This window comes from Erinaceus europaeus, chromosome 4 (assembly GCF_950295315.1).
Source record: "Erinaceus europaeus chromosome 4, mEriEur2.1, whole genome shotgun sequence".
NCBI lineage: Eukaryota > Metazoa > Chordata > Mammalia > Eulipotyphla > Erinaceidae > Erinaceus > Erinaceus europaeus.
In genome coordinates, this window is record NC_080165.1 from 116,174,320 (window position 1) to 116,196,804 (window position 22,485).

Here is a 22,485-nt window from a genome sequence, read left to right on the forward strand (position 1 = left end):
TCTGGCTTCCTGCTTTTCTGCTGGACATGGACATGGGCAGATTGATTCATGCCCCCAGCCTGTTTCTATCTTTCCCTAGTGGGACAGGGCTCTGGAGAGGTTAGGTTCCAGGACACATGGGTGAGTTTATCTGTCTGGAGAAGTCAGTATGGTGTCATGGTAGCATCAGCAACCTGGTGGCTGAAAGGTTTTAAGATATAAAGCGGGACAATTTGTTTCATAAACAGGAACCCAGAGTTAAGAACAGAACAGATGAAATTAGGGGTCTTTGTGTGGGATGAAGCTAGGAAGTACATTTTAGGTATGTTCCATGACTTTCGTAATTTTTGCCTAAGCCTGATAGTTTACATTTAGGACTAAAGGTATTGTCTGAGAAGATTGTGTTAGAATTGAGAGTAGAAAGCTGGATTAGGGCAGAGAGTAGCTCCTAAATATGAGGAAAGTATATAAGTGCCATTAACTGTAAATCCCACTGATCTGACCTAGGGCCCATAGCTATTCATACTTAGCACAGGAACCTGTATAACCTCTGAGTCCCTGTCAGTCGGAGCTCAAAGTCCATGGTCACAGCTGGGAACATTCTAGGCTGCATTCATTTTAGGACCAGTCTTCCTTGAGTGGTAGAGTAGGTTGACCAGTTTCCCTTTGGAGAGTGGGGCAGTCTCTACCATTGTTGCTCTTCAGTGAAAACAAGGTCCTGGAGATGCCCACAGAGGACTTATGATGATGTTCTTGATGGAGATGACCAGTGATGGTGGAGAGAGGGATATATTAGAGGTCTAGACCCATCAGATCTATATAGGAATTTAAGGATTCCCTGACTGGAGTCCCAGATGATGGGTGGGGCTGGTATTGACCAAAAAAAGCCATCCATTAAAGTGTGCTGGTCTTCTGTCTTTGTCCAGTTTATCAGTCCTCATTTTATCTGACAAGGTTAGACTAAAAGTGGTTCTTTTAAGAATGTTTATTTAGAAACTACTGCAAACTTACAAAAAAGTTAAGTAGCATAAATTACTCATACATCTTTTCACCCAGAGGCACCATTTAAGCCATAGGCTATATTCTAAACCTATATTTTACACCTAGATAATACAGTGCTAAAAATTCCAACCTGGATCAGTTCTTTAGTCGTTAACTTTCTATGGCCTTGAAGATTTTACATAATTATAGACTAGGTCTATAATGTTGTTTGATGTTTTTCTCATTATAAGACCTAGAAAGTTTAGCCTGACTTTCACAGAACTAAGACTGTATTCTCATTTTATTCTACATGGTGGTGTGTATCTACATGTATTGTTACTGGGGATGGTGACTTCAGTGATCCTTTTAGGATGATATTTTCTGGATTCCCCCATCACAACGCCGCCTTTCTTCCCTTTTCTATAGTAAGTCTTTTGTGAAGAGATATATGGAGACTATGTAAAATGTGTTGGCTCCTTCCATGTTTGTATCCCAATTTTAGCAAACAGTGATGGTCTTTTTAATAGGTAAGTTAAATTTTATGTTTGGACCACAAATTATTCTTAATAAAAATAAGAATATTACTAGGCAGGGCTAGGCAGTCATGCATCCAGTTAAGCACACATGTTACCATGCTCATGGAGTGTGGTTCAAAGCCTCAGTCCCCACCTACAGGGAGGAAGCTTCAAAAATGTTGAAACAGTGTTGCAAGTGTCTCTTTTTCTCAATCTCCCCCTTCCCTATCTACCAGGAGTGGTGGATTTGTCCTGCAGGCAACAAGTCCTAGAGATAATATAGTGAGAGAGAGAGAGAGATAGAGGGAGGGAAAAGGGAAGGGAAGGGAAGGGAAGGGAAGGGGGAAGGGAAGGGAAGAGAAGGGAAGGGGGAAGGGAAGGGAAGGGAAGGGAAGGGAAGGGAAGGGAAGGGAAGGGAAGGGAAGGGAAGGGAAGGGAAGAGAAGAGAAGGGAAGGGAAGGGAAGGGAAGGGAAGGGAAGGGAAGGGAAGGGAAGGGAAGGGAAGGGAAGGGAAGGGAAGGGAAGGGAAGGGAAGGGAAGAGAAGAGAAGAGAAGAGAAGAGAAGAGAAGAGAAGAGAAGAGAAGAGAAGAGAAGAGAAGAGAAGAGGGAAAATATTGTAAGGCATTTTTTTGGTTGTTTATTCATAGAATACCTGATAGAAATAGTCCATTTTTTAAGAGATACACCTTCCTCAGTTTCTCATGTATTTAGAACCTCTACTGGGGAACTTATGGCTCCTATGTTCTTTCTGCTAATGGTGCATCTCTGACTTTTTTAGGGGACATTTTCCTGATGTGGCAGCAGTATTGGGATGCCATAGATGGAGGTCCCAGCAAGTAAACCATCAGAAAACCCTCCTCTTTTGGGTCCCTCCACTCAATTTTTTCCACAGCCTCAGGTATAAGAGGGCAGTCTATTTTCATAATGGGACACAGGCTTCCAGGGTCTTCTACTCTTGGTATACCATGCCTTCTTCAAACCCACAAAGAAGGCATTTCTGGTTTACCTATGTCTATATGATTCTCTCTCTCTCTCTCTCTTTCTTCTCTCTCTGTCCTTCTTCCCCCTACCTACCTTCACCTACTTACTTTTTCTGTGAAAGCAAAAATGTATACACTGGCTTCCATAAAAGCTGAGTCAATTCTTTATTTCAGGATTTAGATGATAAAGTTAAAACATCGGATTTAGGGCAAGGAATTAGGTCTTATGACCCATTTTCAATCTCTGTTACACAAGTAACTTAGAGAGGAATCAGACCTCCTATCTTTGGTCTTGAGATGATGACTATGGCTGCTTTTGACCTTCAGGGGATGTTCAATATGTTCCAGAAAGTGTCAACCTCTTGTAAAAAAGAGCCGTTTAATTAGCCAATAAATCATTTTTGCAGAGACTTGGCCAACCACTTCACTGTTTCTAGGCTTCTTTTTCATTCAGATATAAAAACTTGATCTGATCTATCTTTCAGGCCTCAAGAGTCACATTTTTCTTTATGATTCATACACTTATTTTAATTTAACTGACTTTTAAAAATCATTTTATTGGCTGCTTAATGGTTTACAGTACAGTTATTGACACATGAGTACCCCTTTTCACATTCTTGTGGTAAATGTCTGAAAAACACTCCCATTGTGAATAAACACCACAATATCTTTTTTTAAAAATCCCAGCAATCACATTTTAATACAATTATTTAAAATATTTTAAATGATTTACTTTCAAGAGAGAGAGGAATAAATAAAGAGACTACCATGCTGTTCAACTCTGAAATATTTTGGAGCTTATGACTGAGATCTCTGAGGCCTCGGATATAAGAATCTGGTGTGCTGGCATTGTACTATCTCCCTAACTCTTCATTCCATTCCTTGAGTTAACTTCCAAAGTTAAGTATCTAATGTCTTCAGAGATCTAAGGAATTTCTTCCCTGTATGTTGACTGCAAGGTCCCTGGAGTGGGATAAAAGTGGGACTTTCTAATGGAGAGTGTAGTGTGCTGATACCTATCAGGATGAAATAAACTGTACACATGTGATAATATTTATCTTGAAAAAAAATCACATACCTTGTAAATCATCTTTTCACCAAATGAAGTGATTTAAGAAACATATGGGGCTTATATTCTGTTTTGGTTTCTATTGGAGAAGGGAAGAGGTAAAAATGGAGGTGCCAGTTTTTCCCCAAATCATGTTCTCCCCAAATCAAGCACATCTTGACTATGATGATTTCTCTTTATCTTAAATAATATATATATTATTAAATATATATATTAATAAATAATATATATATATATATATATATATATATATACTCCTGGGTTATCACTGGGGCTTGCTGCCTGTACTAAGTATCGATCCATCACTCTCAGCCATTTTTCTCCTTCCTTCCTTCCTTCCTTCCTTCCTTCCTTCCTTCCTTCCTTCCTTCCTCCCTCCCTCCCTCCTTCCCTCCCTTCTTATCTATCTATCTATCTATCTATCTGTCTATCTATCTATTTTATTTTGACCAAACAGAGAGAAACTGAGTGAGGAGGGGGGAGATAGAGAGAGAGAGAAAGACACCTGCAGAACCACTTTACTACTTGTGAAGCATCCTCTCTGCAGATGGGGAGTAGGGGCTCAAACCCTGATCCTTATGTGTGGTAATAAGTGTGCTCAAAGCACTATCACCTGGCCCCCTAAATTATTATTATTTTTTGCCTCCAGGGTTATTGCTGGGGCTCTGTGCCTGCATTACAAATCCACTGCTCCTGGAGGTCATTTTTTCCCACTTTGTTGCCCTTGTTATTATTGTTGCCATTGATGTTGTTGTTGTTGGATAGGACAGAGAGAAATCAAGAGAGGAGGGGAGACAGGGAGGGGGAGAGAAAGACAGACACCTGCAGACATCCTTCACTGCTTGTGAAGTGACCTCCCTACAGGTGGGGAGTCAGGGGCTTGAACTGAGATCCCTACATCAGTCCTTGTGCTTTGCACCATGTGTGCCTAAATTATTTTTAAAGATAGATAGATAATGAAAGAGACTACACCACCAAAAACTTCCTTCAGTGTGGTGGAGCCTGGGCTTGAACCAGGGTTGTGAACATGGCAAAGCAGCATGCCATCCAAGCGAGATATTTCTTCGTCCCTTGTTTTCCCTTTCTTAACTACTTTCCCCTTTAAAATATCCTAGGCCCGTCCTGCACTTTGAGTTTTATATTTCAGTCTACTTGCCCAACATTGGTTATTATGAACTAATATGATTATTCCAAGATGGTTTTTCCCTCCCTGGGCTGACACTGCCAAACTTTTCTCCTCTGATGAACATGGAGAATGTAATGCTCAAATCGCATCTATCTTCAGCCCTCTGTTTTTCTACTGGGATTGGGAGGAGCTGTGATTCACCTCTGCATAACTCTGCTTTTGAACACTATGATAATTTAGTTGTGCAAGGAGTAGAAAGATAAAATAACCTGCTAAGATAATCTCAATACATTTTTTTCCCTTTTATCTTATCTGGTACTTCACTGCTCTGGGCTGACTTCTCCTGATACAGACTTTGAAGCAGAAAGGCAAAGAATGAGAGGGAAAGGTATGGCAAAGAATGAGAGGGAAAGGTATGGCACTGAAACTTTCTTCAGCATGGTGCAGAACTAGGGTCCAACCTCGGTCACACACATGCCAAAGTAGTGCACTATCCAAGTAGGCTATCCTTATGACCCATGTTCTGATTATTTAGTGCAAGTTCCTTTAGTCCCGAGTCATTCTCACAGGTTTGACCTGTAGGAAATCATTTGAAAAATAAGCAGTGAATATCTCATTGGAAATTCTAGGATATATTGTTTTTTTCCCTGGGGAGTACCAAATGTTAGCCCTCATTCCTGGAGTGTCCACTGATGTTGATTTTCTAGTACTTCTTATTCATTTTTGTTCTGCTCTATTTTAACTTAATTTTTTTTTGTTACCTTGCACTGGAGGGGCATTATTCCCTTTACTGTTCCTTAGCCACCATCCTGAGTTTTACCAAGTTGTTATTTGGTAATTAAACTGCCTTTCTTCTCATATAATAGGAGTCTCTTAAGAGTAGAAGGCAGATATCTCTAGACAGATTTCATTACTATCTGGATTAAATGGCAAAATGATACTGAGAAATTATGGCCAGTAGATAGCTCTGAACACATTAATCTCCAAGCTCAAGGAAATGTGATTGCAATGTTAATGCCATTGTGTAGAAGACAATCTAATGAAACTAGCTTATTGCTCTATGGACCTAAATATCTGATGTTTCTATGTTTCTAGCACCTTTTTTTTGTGTGTGTGTGTAACTGGGCTTAATGCATATGTGATTTCATAGCTTTCAGACAACTTTGAGAGAAAGAGAGACAGAGAGAGAAAGAGAAAGAGACACACACACACACACACACACACAGAGAGAGAGAGAGAGAGAGAGAGAGAGAGAGAGAGAGAGAGAGACTACTGCTCCAGAGCTTTCTGTGCTGTCATAATACCTGCCATGTGGTACCTGGGTTTAAATCCTTGTCTCATGCATAGCTGGGCAGCACCCTACCTGGTAAGTTGTCTCTTCAGCCCTTCTAACACCATATGTTTAAAGGTAACTGCAGATATTACAAATCACTCAATCATTTTTTTTCCTCCAGAATTAAAAAGTCCAACAGTTTACTTTCTCCTCCCCTATACAACTATTAAGCAAATAGATACATGTAGGAAATATGATGGAAACACAGGCCCCCACCCAGAAGATGAAGGGGAAGTCCTGTACTCTTTTACTGATCACAAGAAGATTTTTCCTTCCAATTTTTTTGCCTCAACCCACAGCCCAGCTGCTGTCACACACTGCCTGGTCCTGGGCATGCCTCACTTTGGCAATGCCCTATGATCTAGGATCAATACAAGCTAGATTTTGGTTGTATATATATTGTGTACAAGTGGGGATCCAAGTATTGTTTTACCAGATACCATTGTGAGTTATTGACTCTTACCATCTGTTCCTTGGGGATTCACCTGCAGGGGACCAAGTTGTTCCTTCAGAGTGATTGGGCTAAGATTGTGACTCCATACAATAGTGTTCTGGATAATACTGTATCATCACTATTAAATTATTCATACTTTCAAAGTGTATATATGGCTTTAATCCAAGGGAATATATATATTAAATTTTTATTTATAAAATTGAAATATTAACAAAACCATAAGATAAGAGGGGTATAATTCCACACAGTCCCTACCACCAGAACTCTGTATCCCATCCCCTCCCTTGAAAGCATTCCTATTCTTTATCCCTCTGGGAGTATAGACCCAGGATCTTTATGGGGTACAAAAAGTGAAAAGTCTGGCTTCTGTAATTGCTTCCCTGTTGGACATGGACGCTGGCAGGTCAATCCATACTCCCAGCCTGTCTTTCTCTTTCCCTAGTGGGACAGGGGTCTGGGAGGCGGAGCTTCAGGACACATTGGTGGGGTCATCTGCCCAGGGAAGTCAGGTTGGCATCATAGTAGCATCTGGAACCTGGTGGCTAAAAAAGAGTTAAGCTATAAAGCAGAACACTTTGTTGACTAATAATGAACCCAAAGGCAAGAATATTGCAGGTGAGGATTTGGGGTCTTCATTTTGGAAAAAGCTAGTAGGTATATTTTAGGTATATTCCAAGGGGCCCATGACTTTACTAGTTTTTGCCCAACTCTGATAGCTAACATGCAGGTGGACCCAAATTATTGTCTGGGGAGATGGTTGTCATAGTTGGAAAAAGGACTAGGAATCTGGATCAGGGTATAGAGTAGCTCCCAAATACAGTAAAAGTATATACATATTGTTAGCTGTATACCCCCATTGATTTGATCTGGGGCCCATATTCAGCATAGGAGCCTGTGTAACCTCTGCATCCCTGTAGGTCTAAGCTGGCATTCTGTGGTCATGGTTAGGAACATTCCAGGCTGCACTAATTTCAGGACCTATCTTTTTTTTTTAATATTTATTTATTTGTTTCCTTTTGTTGCCCTTGTTGTTTTTATTGTTGTTATTGATGTCATTGTTGTTGGATAGGACAGAGAGAAATGGAGAGAAGAGAGGAAGTTAGAGAGGGGGAGATAAAAATAGGCATCTGCAGACCTGCTTCACCACCTGTGAAGCGACACCCCTGAAGGTGGGGAGCCAGGGGCTTGAACCGAGATCCTTACACCGGTCCTTGCACTTTGTGCCACATGCGCTTAACCTGCTGCGCTACTGCCTGACTCCCAGGACCCATCTTCTTCAGGTGGTAGAGTCTGTTGCTCAACCTCCCTTAGGAGAATGGAACATTCTTTACCATTGTTGATCCACATTGAGGGCAAGGCCCTACAGGGGCCCACAAAGGGGTCCATTATGTTGTTCCTGATGGAGATGACCAGTGATAGTAGAAAGAGGGATCTGTTAGAGGTCTAGGCCCATCTTGTCTGTGTGGGAATCTCAGGATTCCCTGACTAGGGCTCTAGGAATAGGGTGGCCTGGTAGTGACCAAAGAGCCATCATTAAAATATGCTGATGCCTTGCCCTTATCCAGTTTTGTAGTCCTTACTTTGTCTGAAAAGGCTACCTTTGGCATGACTCAGGGAAGTGAATTAGGAAGTAGGTGAGGAGGGTATATAGTTCTAAGTAGAAACTGTTTCATTAGGTACTTTATGGTGTCTTTTTTTGGTCTTCCTACTTGTTTAAAAGATTATTTATTGTTATCAGGGTTATTACTGGGACTCAGTGCTAACAGTATGAATCCTCTGCTCCTAGTGGCCATCCCCCCACCATTTTTACTGGATAGGACACAGAGAGGAGGGGGAGATAAAGAGGGAGAGAGAAATAGAGGCACTTTACTCTTCATAAATCATTTTCCTGCAGGTGGAGAGCAGGGGCTGGAACCTGGGTTCTTGTACCACATGGCAATGTGTGCTCTCAGCTGGGTATGCCACCACGTAATCCTTACAGATATACTTTCTTACTGGAATGTTAAAGCATTCAGAAATCAAGAATCATTTCTAATTGAATAATGTTATATGAAGCCTTTATTTACTTATTTAATAAATCTCTATGAATCCCCTATTACTAGTTTTGCTATTTACCAATTGCTAAATCACAGCATTTAGATTGTTACTTAACACCATTTTACCATTTTCCTGAACTTCCTCATTAGTAGGTGAAGGTGATAATGCTGCATTACCCATTGATTTGCTAAAACAATGACTGGCCTACATTAAGCACCAGATGTATGAAAACAGTCACCGTCTTAGCTCTATATGGCATACTAGGCTTTGGCATAGGGGATACAATGAGAGAAAAACACAATGCAGTTTTCACCTTAGCTATTATACCATCTAATAGTGGATTACAAATAAATGAGTAAATCTGATTGTAAAAAATAACTTCCAGGCAGTCTTTCCCAGGCGGGGTGAGGCTTTGCTTGGTCAGATATTTATCACTCCGATTTGGCCTAAGTCACTTAAGCAGTAAAAAAAAAAAAAAAAAAGAGCCAAGGGATTCAGAAAGGAACAGGATTGGAATGACACCCCTTGTAAGCCAGGAATCTTGGTAAAGAAAAAAAAGTCAGCGGGGAGCCTGCTAGCAGTGCTCCCCACCCCCGGGGTTTGGTTATGGGAGGGATGGTGAGGTTCAGAAATAATAAAAAAAATTTCCTTTCTTTTTTCTCTATTTTCTAACCCAAATTGAGCTATATTCACCTCCTGGGTGTCACGCTTAGAACTCCTTGTTCCCCGTCCTGCTGAAGGCCAGGATCCTACCCTTTCTAGCAGTTGTTATCAGAGCTCACACCAGCAGCTGCTTCCAAGTCGTCATCTTGGCTCTGCCCTCATAAATGAGTAAATCCATAAACACAAAAATAAATATTAGGGACCTGGGTGGTAGTGCTGCGGATTAAGTGCCGGTGGAGCAAAGTGAAGTGCAAGGACCAGCTTGAGGATCCCAGTTTGAGCCCCTCGCTCCCCACTTGTAGGGGAGTCGCTTCACAGGTGGTGAAGCAGGTCTGCAGGTGTCTATCTTTCTCTCCCCCTCTCAGTCTTCCCCTCCTCTCTCCATTTCTCTCTGTCCTATCCAACAACTATGACATCATTAACAACAACAATAATAACTACTACAACAATAAAAAATAAAATAAATAAATATTAATAAATGAAGATGTCATTTGGTAGGATCTAATGATGTAAAATATTGGGGTACCTATTTTTGGCACTTTAAGTCAGCCTTTGGACTTGTATCATGTGCCCATCTAATGAGGTACAGGGCCTCCAACTCAAAATTTACTGTCTTTGACTAACTTTCCCTACTCCCTAGTGCCAAAATAGTCAATCTCTTCTCTGGCTTCTTTAGTGTTTGCCCTTTGCTTAACAATTCACACTGAATTATGACTCTTGGATGCCAACAAGGAACAGGCTTTTTGCTTCTTACCTTTCATTCCTGGAGCTCAGTACCAGCACTACACATCCACTGCTTCTGGTGGCCCTTTTTTTTTTTCTTTCTATTTTCTTTTCACTTGATAGAACAGAGAGAAATTGAGAGGGCAGAGGGAGATAGAGAGGAAGAGAAAAAGAAAGATACTTTTAATGAGTGGCTGAGCAAGTTGTGGTCTATATACACAATGGAATACTACTCAGCTATTAAAAACGGTGACTTCACCATTTTCAGCCAATCTTGGATGGACCTTGAAAAAATCATGTTAAGTGAAACAAGTGAGAAACAGAAGGATGAATGTAGGATGATCTCACTCTCAGGCAGAAGTTGAAAAACAAGATCAGAAGAGAAAACACAAGTAGAACCTGAACTGGAATTGGCATATTGCACCAAAGTAAAAGACTCTGAGGTGTGTGTGTGTGTGTGTGTGTGTGTGTGGGGGGGGGGTACAGCTCCAAAAAGGATGATGGAGGACCTAGTGGGGGTTGTATTGTTATGTGGAAAACTGGGAAATGTTATGCATGTACAAACTATTGTATTTACTGTTGAATGTAAAATATTAATTCCCGAATAAAGAAATAAAAAAATGGAAAAAATAAATAAAAATTAAGTCGATAGAGCCAAGTGACAGTGCATATGGTTGAAAGCATATGTTCAAATGCACACAGACCCAGGTTCGAGCTCCCTGGCCCCCACCTGAAGAGGGAAAACTTTGTGAGTGGTGAAGCAGTGTTGCAGGTGTCTCTCTGCCTCTCTCCCTCTCTGTCACCCCTTCCCACCAGATTTCTGACTGTTTCTATTCAATAAATAAATAAAAAGAATAAGAATAAAAATAAATAAATAAATAAATAAGAAAGAAAGATACCTGTAGACATGGTTTTCCACTTGTGATGCATTCCTGATTCAGGTGGGGAGTGAGAGCTTGAACCTGAGTCCTTGTGTGAATCTTATATGTGCTTAACTGGGTGCACCACTACCTTTTCTCCTTCACAAGATTCGGTCTATCTTAAGATTATCTGTGCGGCCTCAAACCCTGAAATCTAATCAATACTACAGAGATTATCTAGAATATTCTTTCATAGTTTTCTAGGGTAAAATATCTGGAGAAATTTTACGTAGGATAGACTTTAGACAGAAATGACTCTATGTTCTTTGCTTTGCTGTTAAACGAGTGTAGTGGACTCGAGATAACTTGGAGTTAGAATACAGGATATGCATGCATACACTTTCAGGTTTGATCCCCAGCACTGCATATATTAGCGTTGAGAGATTCTCAGACCTCTTCCTCCAATAAAATAAGTAAATCATTAAACTTTTGACAGCTGTGAAAATACACTTTCACTTGTTCAAGTCATTGGACTTTTAAGGAGAATTTCCAGGCAATCTGAAGACCTCAACAAATGGAGGATAATTACTGTAACTGATACTGTTTCTGATTCAGGTGTGCCACCAGGAGTTGTAAATATTGTGTTTGGAACGGGGCCCAGAGTAGGTGAGGCCCTGGTGTCCCATCCAGAGGTGCCAGTCATCTCCTTCACTGGGAGTCAACCCACAGCTGAGAGGATCACACAGCTGAGTGCCCCTTACTGCAAGAAACTCTCTCTGGAGCTTGGGGGCAAGAATCCTGCCATCATCTTTGAGGATGCTAATCTGGAGGAATGTATTCCAACAACCATCAGGTCCAGCTTTGCTAACCAGGTGTGCCCTCTGGGTGTTTTTCTTTTTCTCAGTGACCCTGTCTATCTGTAGCTATCTTATCACAGTGCATAGATAGCCAGGGCTGAGGAGGCCAATGCACTGCCATTGCAGTGAAAGGGAATCTGTTACATTGCTTATTGTTTTCCATTGACTGTCTGGTAACAGTGTTGACTGGGGGGTCTTGCACAGTTACATATAAGTTCATCAGAATCTTTTGTCTTGAGTTACACAACTATGATCAGGTACCGGCTATGGACAAATGACTGATTCTCGGTGATCCAGGCTTTTCCATCGCTTTATTCATGGAATCACCATCCCTCAGTTTTTTCTTGATGTCTCAATGTCCTATTTCCAGTAAACCTTATTTTCCCCCAGAAAAATGTTAAATGTGTTCATACACTTAGGAATAAGCAACTGAATATAGAGCAGAATTCATCACTTGAAGTGATGAGTGAATTTCAGGGAACATTCACTTCTCTTAACATTGTGTAACATTAACATGTCTTTGATGTTACACAATGATGTCTTAACATCATTTTCATGAGATTCTTCACAGCCATGCAATCTAAAAGGGTTAAAGACCTGGATAAAATATACTGAACTGTAAGCATCATGAAAGTGGCAATTGTGTCTACTTCTGTACAGCATTCCCCCCCATTTAAAAAATTGATTTAATAATAATCCATAGGATAAAAGGGGTACAATTCCACAGGTTCCACCACCAGAATTCCACATACCATCCCTTCCATTAGAAGCTTCCCTGTTCTTTTTTTTTAAATAGTGATTTATAAGATTATAAGTTACTAGGTGTGTATATTAATGCCATTGCCACCACCAAAGGTTTTTGTCCCCACCCCACCCCCCAATAGTGAAACTGAAAATATACCCTCTCCCCCCACCCAGAGTTTTTTACTTTGGTGAAATACTCCAAATTCAGTCACCCAGGTGCCCCCAAACAGATAAATGGTTAAGAAAGCTGTGGTATATATACTCAGTGGAATACTACTCAGCTGTTAAGAATAATGAACCCATCTTCTTTAACCCATCTTGGATGGAGATAGAAGGAATTATGTATGCTAAGTGAAGTAAGTCAGAAAGAGAAAGATGAGTATGAGATTACCCCACTCATGAACAGAAACTGAGAAAGAAGAACAGACAGGGAAAAACAAAATGGAAGCTTTCTTATTCTTTATCCCTCTCGAGTATGGACCAGGATCATTATGGGGTGCAGAAGGTGGAAGGTCTGACTTCTATAATTGCCTCTTCACTGGATATGGGTGTTAGCAGGTTTATCCATACTCCCAGCCTGTTCCTATTTCTCCCCAGTGGGGCAGGGCTCTGGAGACGTGGAGTTCCAGGATACATTAATGAGCTCGTCTGCCCAGGGAAGTCAGGTTGACGTCATGGTAGCATATGTCACTTGGTAGCTGAAAAGCATTAAGATATAAAACATAACAAACTGTTTAATAATCAGAGAAATTGAAACTGGAGGGGGAGATAGAAAGGAAGAGAAAAAGAGGAAGACCTACTACATGCTTCACTGGTCATGAAGCTTCCTTCCTGCAAGTGGGGATTATGGGTTTAAACTCAGGTTCTTTTGCACTGCAATGTATATACACAACCAAGCATGCCACTGCCCAACCCCTGTGGCACAGCTGTCTCAAAAAAATCAAACATGATTGGCTTTTTATGTGGTACAAAGTCTCCAGTGGCTCTGAGGTTACTCCATCTCAGAAAAAATAAATGTGGACTTTAGCATTATTACTCAGACTGTGGCTGAAACTCCCTGTGCTATGTCTCCCCTTGAGTTGGTATTCAAACTCCATTTCCTAGCCATGTCCATTCCTGGGATCTGGCATGTGAGAGGCACTTCCTAAACAAGTTTGTCCTCCATTCAGTTCTTCTACAATCATCCTACTAGAGAGCCTAGTAATACTTTTGATTTCTGGCATCAAGAGTAATTATCTTTCATTTGGTTCTACATATCTAGGGTGCTTCAGTTTTATAGCCCCTTCATATCGATGTGGTTCTAGATTTGCTATAGGAGAGAAGATAGATTAGGGAGAAGGATATTGTCTCCAAACAGTGCCAGAATGACCCAAATCATTTCTAGATGCATTTCATTGGCCAAAGCAAACTACATGGTCATGCATAAACTTAAGATGGCCGAAAAGCCCCAGAAACAGAAGGAAAACAGAAATATGGATGGACAATAGTATGTCTTCTTCCATAGAAATAGTGCTTATCAGAATATGCATGACACATAGTAAGCATGGAATACATGTAAGCTATTGCTATTCACTTAATGTTGCCGAAGACCGGCAGTGCCAAAATACAATTTATTTTTCACTCCGAACCTATGAAATTATATATAGTATTGCCGTGTTCACCTCCTGAGTTTTATCTCCTACCACTTTCAACATTTCATCCATTCCTACCACTACTTCTAACCTCCACCCCAGCCAATTTCTTATTTTAGTTCTCATTAATTAGCCCAAATACCATACAGTTGTGGCTTATCAATGGTGCAGGGAACTGAACCAAGGACTTCAGAACCTCAGGCATGAATGTCTTTTGTATAACTCTTATGCTATCTCCTCCTCATGATCATCACTTCTTGTCATGCTTATTCAGCTCCTTCACATCAAACATGTCATTTTATATAGTCATTTTTTCACAAGTGGCTTTTAGGACTCTCTTCAGTAAAATAGCTGTTCCTCCATCAGTATCCCCATTATCTGCTTAATTTCCCCTTATCACTGAGTACATTACCTGATGTTATGTCATTTATTGGGATGTTTGCTTGTATTATTGCAACAAATCTGTACATTCCATGTGGGGGAAACTTTGTTTACAACTATCTCCTGTTACTAGACCAGTGCCTGTGTCATAGTAGGGCTCAGAGGTGTAGGATGATCAATTAAAGGGTGCGTAGAACCTCCAGCTTCGTTATTGTCCTTGTGTGTCATACTTACAGGGTGAAATCTGCCTCTGCACAAGTAGAATCTTTGTCCAGAAGAGCATCTATAATGATTTTTTAAAGAGGTTTGTGGAAGCTGCCAGAATGTGGAAAGTTGGCATTCCCTCTGATCCATCAGCCAGCATGGGAGCTCTGATAAGTAAAGCTCATTTGGAGAAAGTAAGTAAATCTTTGCTTGTGATGAAAGTTGCAGAAAGAGTTCGTATTTCGAAAGAAGTTCAGTGTAAGACACAACACATATTTATGCTATAACGATTGTTAATCTGCCTTACTTTTGCAAAGCTATTATCTGTGGGGAATTATCTCTAGATGCAGAGACTAAAAATGTTAAGCATAAATACACAAATGTAGTCCGGACATAAATAGACTTGAGCTGTTAGGACGGAGATTCCACCAGTTAAGCATGAAGGCAGATTTCAAAACATAAAAGATCAACTATCAAGAATGATGTAGATAAATACCTATGGGTATTGACACCCCTTAATCTACATACAAGTATTTACCTATGGGTAAATATTTTTCATGGCAAAGTTCTTTATCTGCTTTATAATGCATAAGATTTCAGAAATGCAAGCACACACAATCCAAATTATAAGATCTTTAGTTGATGGGGTGACAGATGATGGCCTACCTGTAAAAAGCCAGTGATGGCCTCTGGGCTATTTATGAAATTTAGATCTTTAGGGTCATTGCAATTTAGTATTTGATGTTGTTTTCAAAATGAGTCATGAAATTTTGCACAGAAAGACACGTTTTTAGCTGCAGTCATTAAGGCATACATAGTTTTAAAAATAACTATGATTAAAATTTTTAAAGATTGTTTTGATAAAATAGACCAATTATTTCTTATTTTTTAATTTGTCAAGGAAAAACAATAACGATGACAACTCTGTGACCCCCACCCACTGCATATAAGATTGCTGGTATCTATGGAGTTGTCCTTGTTTTGCAGTCTCTTATGTCTGACCCTTCCTACCTACAGAATGTGGTTTTCTTTTTTCCCCCTCTGCTCACATTTCCTCCCCTGTATAAAACTTCAGAACAGTCCTACAGAGGCCTTGAGGTTTCTGAATCTGTGATTCTTACTGCTGTGCCCAGAGCCTTTGTGACTAAATACAAGACCCACAGCCTCACCCTGAGTCTCCTACCAGGTGGACCCCTGCTGTGGGCTATCAGCTCCATTTCTTTAAGGAAGCCCTCAGTAATCTGTACTTTTTGAGAAGAGCTAATAAAAGCATCTGGGAAGTGTGAATGCTGCCTTTTTAGATTGTGACTCTTCAGATTGGTTCCAAACCATCTGGGATCAAGCAGATACTGGACACACTTTACTGGCAACCATTTTTCCTGGCCTTTCTCCTAATAGTCTTGGAGGTTTCTTCAAGAGAGACCTGGCTGCTATTTCTGCATTCTACATCTCTCTGCAGTATGTCCATGTCTTCTCACAATCAAATTAGTTGTGCAAATTCTGAAGGTTTTGTTTCATCTTATTTCTGTATTATTGTTACAATAGGTGTTGATATAGTAACAGGAGAGTTTAATTAGATATGTAAAAATCTGGTTTATAATGGCAGAGGGTTCAGAAACTCAGATACAAAGTGTCTTCAAGTGTCTGTATGCCTTCTAAGCTTCCCAGGGGCACATGGGGCTGCACAATACATTGCAGGTGTTTCTATTCTCAAGGAATAAAATCAAGGATCACTTTTGCCCATTTCCCATTTTTTTTGGTTTTGCTTTAGTGTCCTGAAACCTTCCCTGCTTGACTGCCTTGAAAATCTGGCTATATGCCAGCCTTTTAGACTAACAGAATCTGACTCTAGCTATAGGAATTATATAGAATTCTTTTCCTTCTTTTTCTCTTTCTCCTTCTCTTCCTTCCCTTCTTCTCCTTGTTCATCTTCTTCCCCCCCTTTTGTTGCCCTTGTTGTTTTATTGTTTTAGTAGTTATTATTGTTGTTGTTATTGATGTCATCGTTGTTGGATAGGACAGAGAGAAATGGAGAAAGGAGGGGAAGAAAGAGAGGGGGAAAGAAAGACACCTGTAGACCTGCTTCACTGCCTGCAAAGTGACTCCCCTGCAGGTGGGAAGCCAGGGGCTTGAACTGAGATCCTTAAGCTGGTCTTTGCGCTTTGTGCCGCATGCGCTTAACTCGCTGCGCTACCCCCCGACCCCCTCTTCTTTTTTTAAAACTAGAGCTCAGTTCTTGCCGTGGTAGTACCAGATAATGAACCTGGGACCCCTGGGACCTCAAGCATGAAAGTCTGTTGCTTTCATGTATTATTATCCTTAACTCAAGTTAGAGAATTCTTGAATATAAGCACAGAGGAACTTAGCAGGCACATTACTGATAGGGCCAGACTTTAAGCTTAACAAGGGTCTGTTTTTACATTTGCCTTTCTTTTTTAATCTTTATTTGTTTATTTATTTATTCCCTTTTGTTGATCATGTTGTTTTATTTTTGTAGTTATTATTTTCATTGTTCTTGATGTCGTTGTTGTTGGATAGGACAGAGAGAAATGGAGAGAGGAAGTGAAGACAGAGAGCGGGAGAGAAAGACAGACACCTACAGATCTGCTTCACAGCTTGTGAAACGACTCCCCTGCAGGTGGGGAGCCGGGGGCTCGAACCGGTATCTTTAGGCTGGTCCTTGTGCTTTGCACCACCTGCGCTTAATCTGCTGTGCTACCGCCTGCCTCCCTGTTTTTGCAGTTTCTATCCTCTTTTGTTAAATAAATTGATGTACAGAGGGAAGAACATTTCAGAAGTTTCTAAGGTAGCAAGTGTCAGAGTATGTGCTATATTATTACCATCTTCATCATATTCATTTTATCATCATTACAGCTACCATCACTGTCATCATCTACAAAACCACCAGTAGATGACATTTAACAGACTTACTCTGTGCTGTTTTGCACAAAGCCGTTAATAGTGTGCTAAATGTTTTTTATATTTCATTTTATCAATTATTTTAAGGACCCTCTGAAATAGGTGTCACTATAAGTCTGATTGTTTAATACAAGGCTGCTGAGGTATAGAGTATTTAAAATCCGTCAGCTGGAGAGCATGGAAGCTGGGATGTGGGTACACTAAGACTCCTGTTCTCATGCTACTAATCTCTGTACAATCACTACTCTCTGCTTTATCCTCTCATAAAAGTCTCATGATATTAATACACTTTTGAAAAAATTTTTTTATTATTTTTATTTATTTGTTGGATACAGTCAGAAATCCAGAGGGATGGGGAGATAGAAATGGAGAGAGACAGAGAGACATCTGCAGCACTGCTTCACCACTCATGCGGCTTTCTCCCCTGCAGGTGGGGGACCAGGGGTTTGAACCCAGATCCTTGCTTACTGGAGTGTGTGTGCTTAGCCAAGTGCACCATCACCTGGCCCCATACATTATGTTTTTATAGCATATTACTAGTTACAAATTGCTTTCCCACCAGGTTTTACTGAAATTTTCAATTTCTGAATTCCAAATGTAGTTATTCTATTGCCCTAGCATATTTTCTCTAGAAAAAAAAACCAGTTTGTATGAGTCAGTTATATTATGCATGAACTGGGTTTTTTTCCACAGATTTACAACTTGAAAATCAACATTTCCCTCCACACTTCATTATTCTAAATGTTTCTAAGAGATAATCATGTAATTTCACTTAGAATTACAGGAAGGAGAATGCAGACCACTCTTGGCTCTGTTTGAATCCTTACTCAAGTGCTGGTATTGCATCCATTTTGGTTCTCTGAAGACTTTCACCTTGACTTCCCCTGTTGATAAGGATGACTTCGGCTCCTTTACATTGATGTGGGTGGGTTGTTTTAAAAGGAGTAAAAGAGTAGGGGAAAGAAAAAATCCAGGTCTACTTTAGTCTCTACCCACAAATGAGACTTGGGACTTTTCTGGGAAAGCTTTGAAATCATTGTGCACTCTGTAGGAGGAGAACATAAAGCTGCACCAGTTGTTCGATTTCTTAAAAGTCTATGTCCTCAAGACTTACTAAGTGTTAGGCAAACAGAAGCAAACATTAATGATAAAATGACACTTTTTTTTCTACACCAGAAAATAAATATATAGCTCTGCACTAAATACAATTCTACAGTGGAGTAATAATGTAGTTTTGGGATAGAATATTCAGATGAAAAATGAAAAATAGGAGGGCAGGGGTAGATAGCATGATGGTGAGGTAAAGAGACTCTCATGCCTAAGGCTCCAAAATCCTAGGTTCAGTCCTCTGTATCATCATAAAAACCAGACTTCAGCAGTGCTCTGGTAGGAGAAAAAGAAAGAAAGAAAGAAAGAAAGAAAGAAAGAAAGAAAGAAAGAAAGAAAGGAAGGAAGGAAGGAAGGGACAGAAAGAAAGAAAGAAGAAAAAAAGAAAGAGAGAGGAAAACAAATACAAAACACCATGTCAAAAATTTATCTTGCTTTTGATTTGGTACTTGATTGGTAGGTTTAAATGCTAGGATTTTTTAAAAAACTTATTAATGTGTCATTATGTTTTCACATTATAGAGATTTCAAACATGTGCTATTGAAAATTGACATGTGCTTCTCTTTGTCCTGATTTCTGTCACCCTCTAAACCCAGGTCTTTTTCTTCTCCTCTGTTAACCACTAACTGATCCTATAGCTCAAAAGTTTATTGTCTTATTTAGTTCATCGTTTTTTTTTCTCTATGTACCATACTAGTGAAGTCACATGGTGTCTGTCTTTCTCCAATTGTCTTATTTCACATAGTATGATACCTGCTAGGCTCTGTCCATAGTTGTTTTGTACTTTATAAACTATGGATTAGGCTCTGTCCATAGTTGTTTTATACTTTATAAACTATGGATTTGTTTTCTATTTCCCGTCTGCTTATAATTTCCTTCAGAGTTAGAATAATCTATTATGCTGACCTTGGCAATGCTTCAACAAATAAATATATATTCTAATACTAAAACAACTATTTTCTATATTTATTATTAATAAACAATTGTCATTATTTACAAGTCACAGGGCTAGTTTATTACATTATTTTCCATTGTAACTAGCCACAAAATATTACATGGATATATTTTAAGTTATGAGATTAGAAATTGGAAATTATTTTATTTTGAAAATTGACCAATTAGAGCAAATTCTGATTTTTTTACTTTAAAGTCTTATACAATATTCACTTTTTATTTTCTGCAATGAATATATCCACTCAAATCTGAGAAAATATTCTTTTTTGTATTTGTACCAAATACAACTGAAAATAACATTGTGAATTCTGGCAATATATTTATTAGCTATATGAACCATTTATTCTTTCAGTCATATAATCAACTAATAGGGAATCATAAGACTCAGTAAATAGAATTTTGAGAGAATTAAATGAACATGTGTGAAAAGCTATTATTTGATTGTGTGACACTCTGACATCACATAAATTACTCTCCTCTTATACAGAAGTGCTGAATACTCAAATCTTGGTTGGAGCACTTTTACCATTAAGCTTAGCAGTTGAATGATAAGGTAACTAACCTTAGATTTCTTAGAACTGGGACCAGTCATACTGCTTCCCCAGGACCTGAACATATACATCTGAGCACTGGTAACGAGCCAGTCTTTTCCCCTTACTTGTTTTGCTGCCTTGGTTTTTATGTACCTAAGTAACCCTTGATATAATAAACCTTCTATTTGTTAACCCTCCCCCTCAGGAAAAAAAAAAAAGATTTCTTAGAAATGACCATAAACATCTATCTTAGATAACAATAAAAATGATAACTTTTTTTTTTTGCTGTTTTGTTACTAATCATGATTTTTATCTACCCAGGTGAGAAATTACGTCAAGAGAGCTTGTGCTGAAGGGGCCCAAGTTCTCTGTGGTGAGGGAGTGGATAAGTTGATCCTGCCCCCCAGGAATCAAACAGGCTACTTTATGCTTCCCACAGTGATAACAGACATTAAGGATGAATCCTGCTGCATGAAGGAAGAGATATTTGGTCCGGTGACATGTATTGTGCCATTTGATAATGAAGAGGAAGTGATTCAAAGGGCAAACAATGTTAAATATGGGTTGGCAGCCACAGTGTGGTCTTCCAATGTGGGGCGTGTCCACCGGGTGGCTAAGAAGTTGCAGTCTGGCTTGGTCTGGACCAACTGCTGGCTCATCAGGGAACTGAACCTTCCTTTTGGGGGAATGAAGAGTTCTGGGGTAGGTAGAGAGGGAGCCAAAGAGTCTTACGAATTTTTTACTGAAGTCAAAACCATTACCATTAAACACTGACTTTGGTCAGTGGAGAAGCTGTGAAGGTCAATGGCTGACTGCAGAGTAGTGAAAGGAAATACTGACACAAATTCCAGCCTTGTCTTGACTCAACAAAAATAGTATTTTTATTGACTGGTGAAGAGATGCTACTTTCAATGTGGATTCAAAGAAGAGAGGACATCTCCGTGGGAAAGCCCAGAATAGAAGCCAAATATAGAGTCCTTCAATGAGTGTTATATCTTCTAAGGTTTTTTTTTTTTTAATCACTTTGAATTCATGTGAAATCACTGACATTTTGATTTTATTTTCATTTGCAAGTATATGGTAAATATTTTTTACAAAGCTGAAGGGCTGCAAATCAGCATAATTTACCACCTATGTTGAAATGGTTTCTCTCCATACATTAGTTACTAGTCCGGTTAACTGATTATTGACTGTACTTTTCTATATAAGGCAACAGCAACTATTAGTGATAAGCAGTATGGAATTTGTTAGAGAAGGCATATAAAGTAGGTTCCACTAAATGGATCAATATATTGATCAGAGGAAAGAGAAAAATAAAATAACCAGTACTATTAGAGGAAATTTTAAACAAGAAAAGGAGATAATTTCATCCATGGAATTGATCAATTCTAATCCTCACTGTGCATATCTCATTAGAAAATAAATTTTAAGTGATTTTAATAACTTGTGTGGAATATACTTTTTCTTCCTTCCTTCCTTCCTTCTTTTTTGTGACTGTATCCCCACCCAACTCTGGTTATTTATGGTCCTGAGATTGAACCTGAAGCCTCTTGTAAACATGTCCCCTCCATTTTTATTTGTGATTTATAAGATTATAAAATTACAGGGTATAGTTCCACACCTACCACCAAAGGTCTATGTCCACACCTTTCTATTTCCCAAAAATAATCATCATAACTCTTACAAACACTTAGAAACAGTTTACTTGCTTACCCTTTTTTCCTTCCCCTCCCTTTCTCCCTCTCTCTTTCCCTTCTTCCCTTCCTCCCTACCTTCCTTCCTTCCCTTCTTCCTTCTCTCTTTCCTTCATTCCTGCAAGTTTGTGCATATCAGTTTTCTATATTCCATATATGAGTGAATCCATCCAGTAGCTGTCTTTCATCTCTTTGTTTATTTCATTAAGCATAATCATCTCCAGTTCCATCCATTTTGTCCCAGATGTCACAATATCTCTTTTTTAATTGCAGAGTACTTCTATAGAGTATATATCCCATGACTTCTTTATCCAGTCATCTGTTAATGAACATGCAGACTCTTTCTACTTTTTGGTTATTGTGGGTAATGCAACTATAAACAAAGAAATGCAGTCAAAGTTTACATATCCTTTGAATAAATGCATAAGAGTGGTACTAGGGGGTCAACTAGGAATACCAAAGAAGGCCACCTGGGACTGCAACAAGACAGGACTAGAACGACTTCAGGAACCCACCTAATCACCAGTGAGGGCAAGCACATGTGGCTTGTGGACAGAAAGAAGCCTAGGGAGAGATTAAGTGGCTGGTAATAGTCTGTCAGTTTACCGGTTGAGGCACCACCTCTAGTCTGTTTCACCAACAAAAAGATGGCTGAAGGGAGGAGAGGACTCCCCTAAGACTCACCAAATGCAACTGTGATTCTCCATTGCTACTGCCCTGAGAATCTGGAGCAGTGGTGG

At 39.5% G+C, this 22,485-nt stretch overlaps 1 protein-coding gene across 1 annotated transcript in view; it reads left to right on the top strand.

The window, feature by feature from the left end:
- Positions 1-21,494, top strand: part of ALDH8A1 (aldehyde dehydrogenase 8 family member A1) — a 33,821-nt gene extending 12,327 nt beyond the window's left edge. The window contains exons 5-7 of the mRNA XM_007520028.3: positions 11,337-11,593; positions 14,571-14,732; positions 20,373-21,494. Of these exons, the coding sequence (XP_007520090.1) occupies positions 11,337-11,593; positions 14,571-14,732; positions 20,373-20,825 (872 nt within the window). The 3' untranslated portion in view covers positions 20,826-21,494. The remainder of the gene's footprint in view (positions 1-11,336; positions 11,594-14,570; positions 14,733-20,372) is intronic.
- The last annotated feature ends 991 nt before the right edge of the window (positions 21,495-22,485 follow it).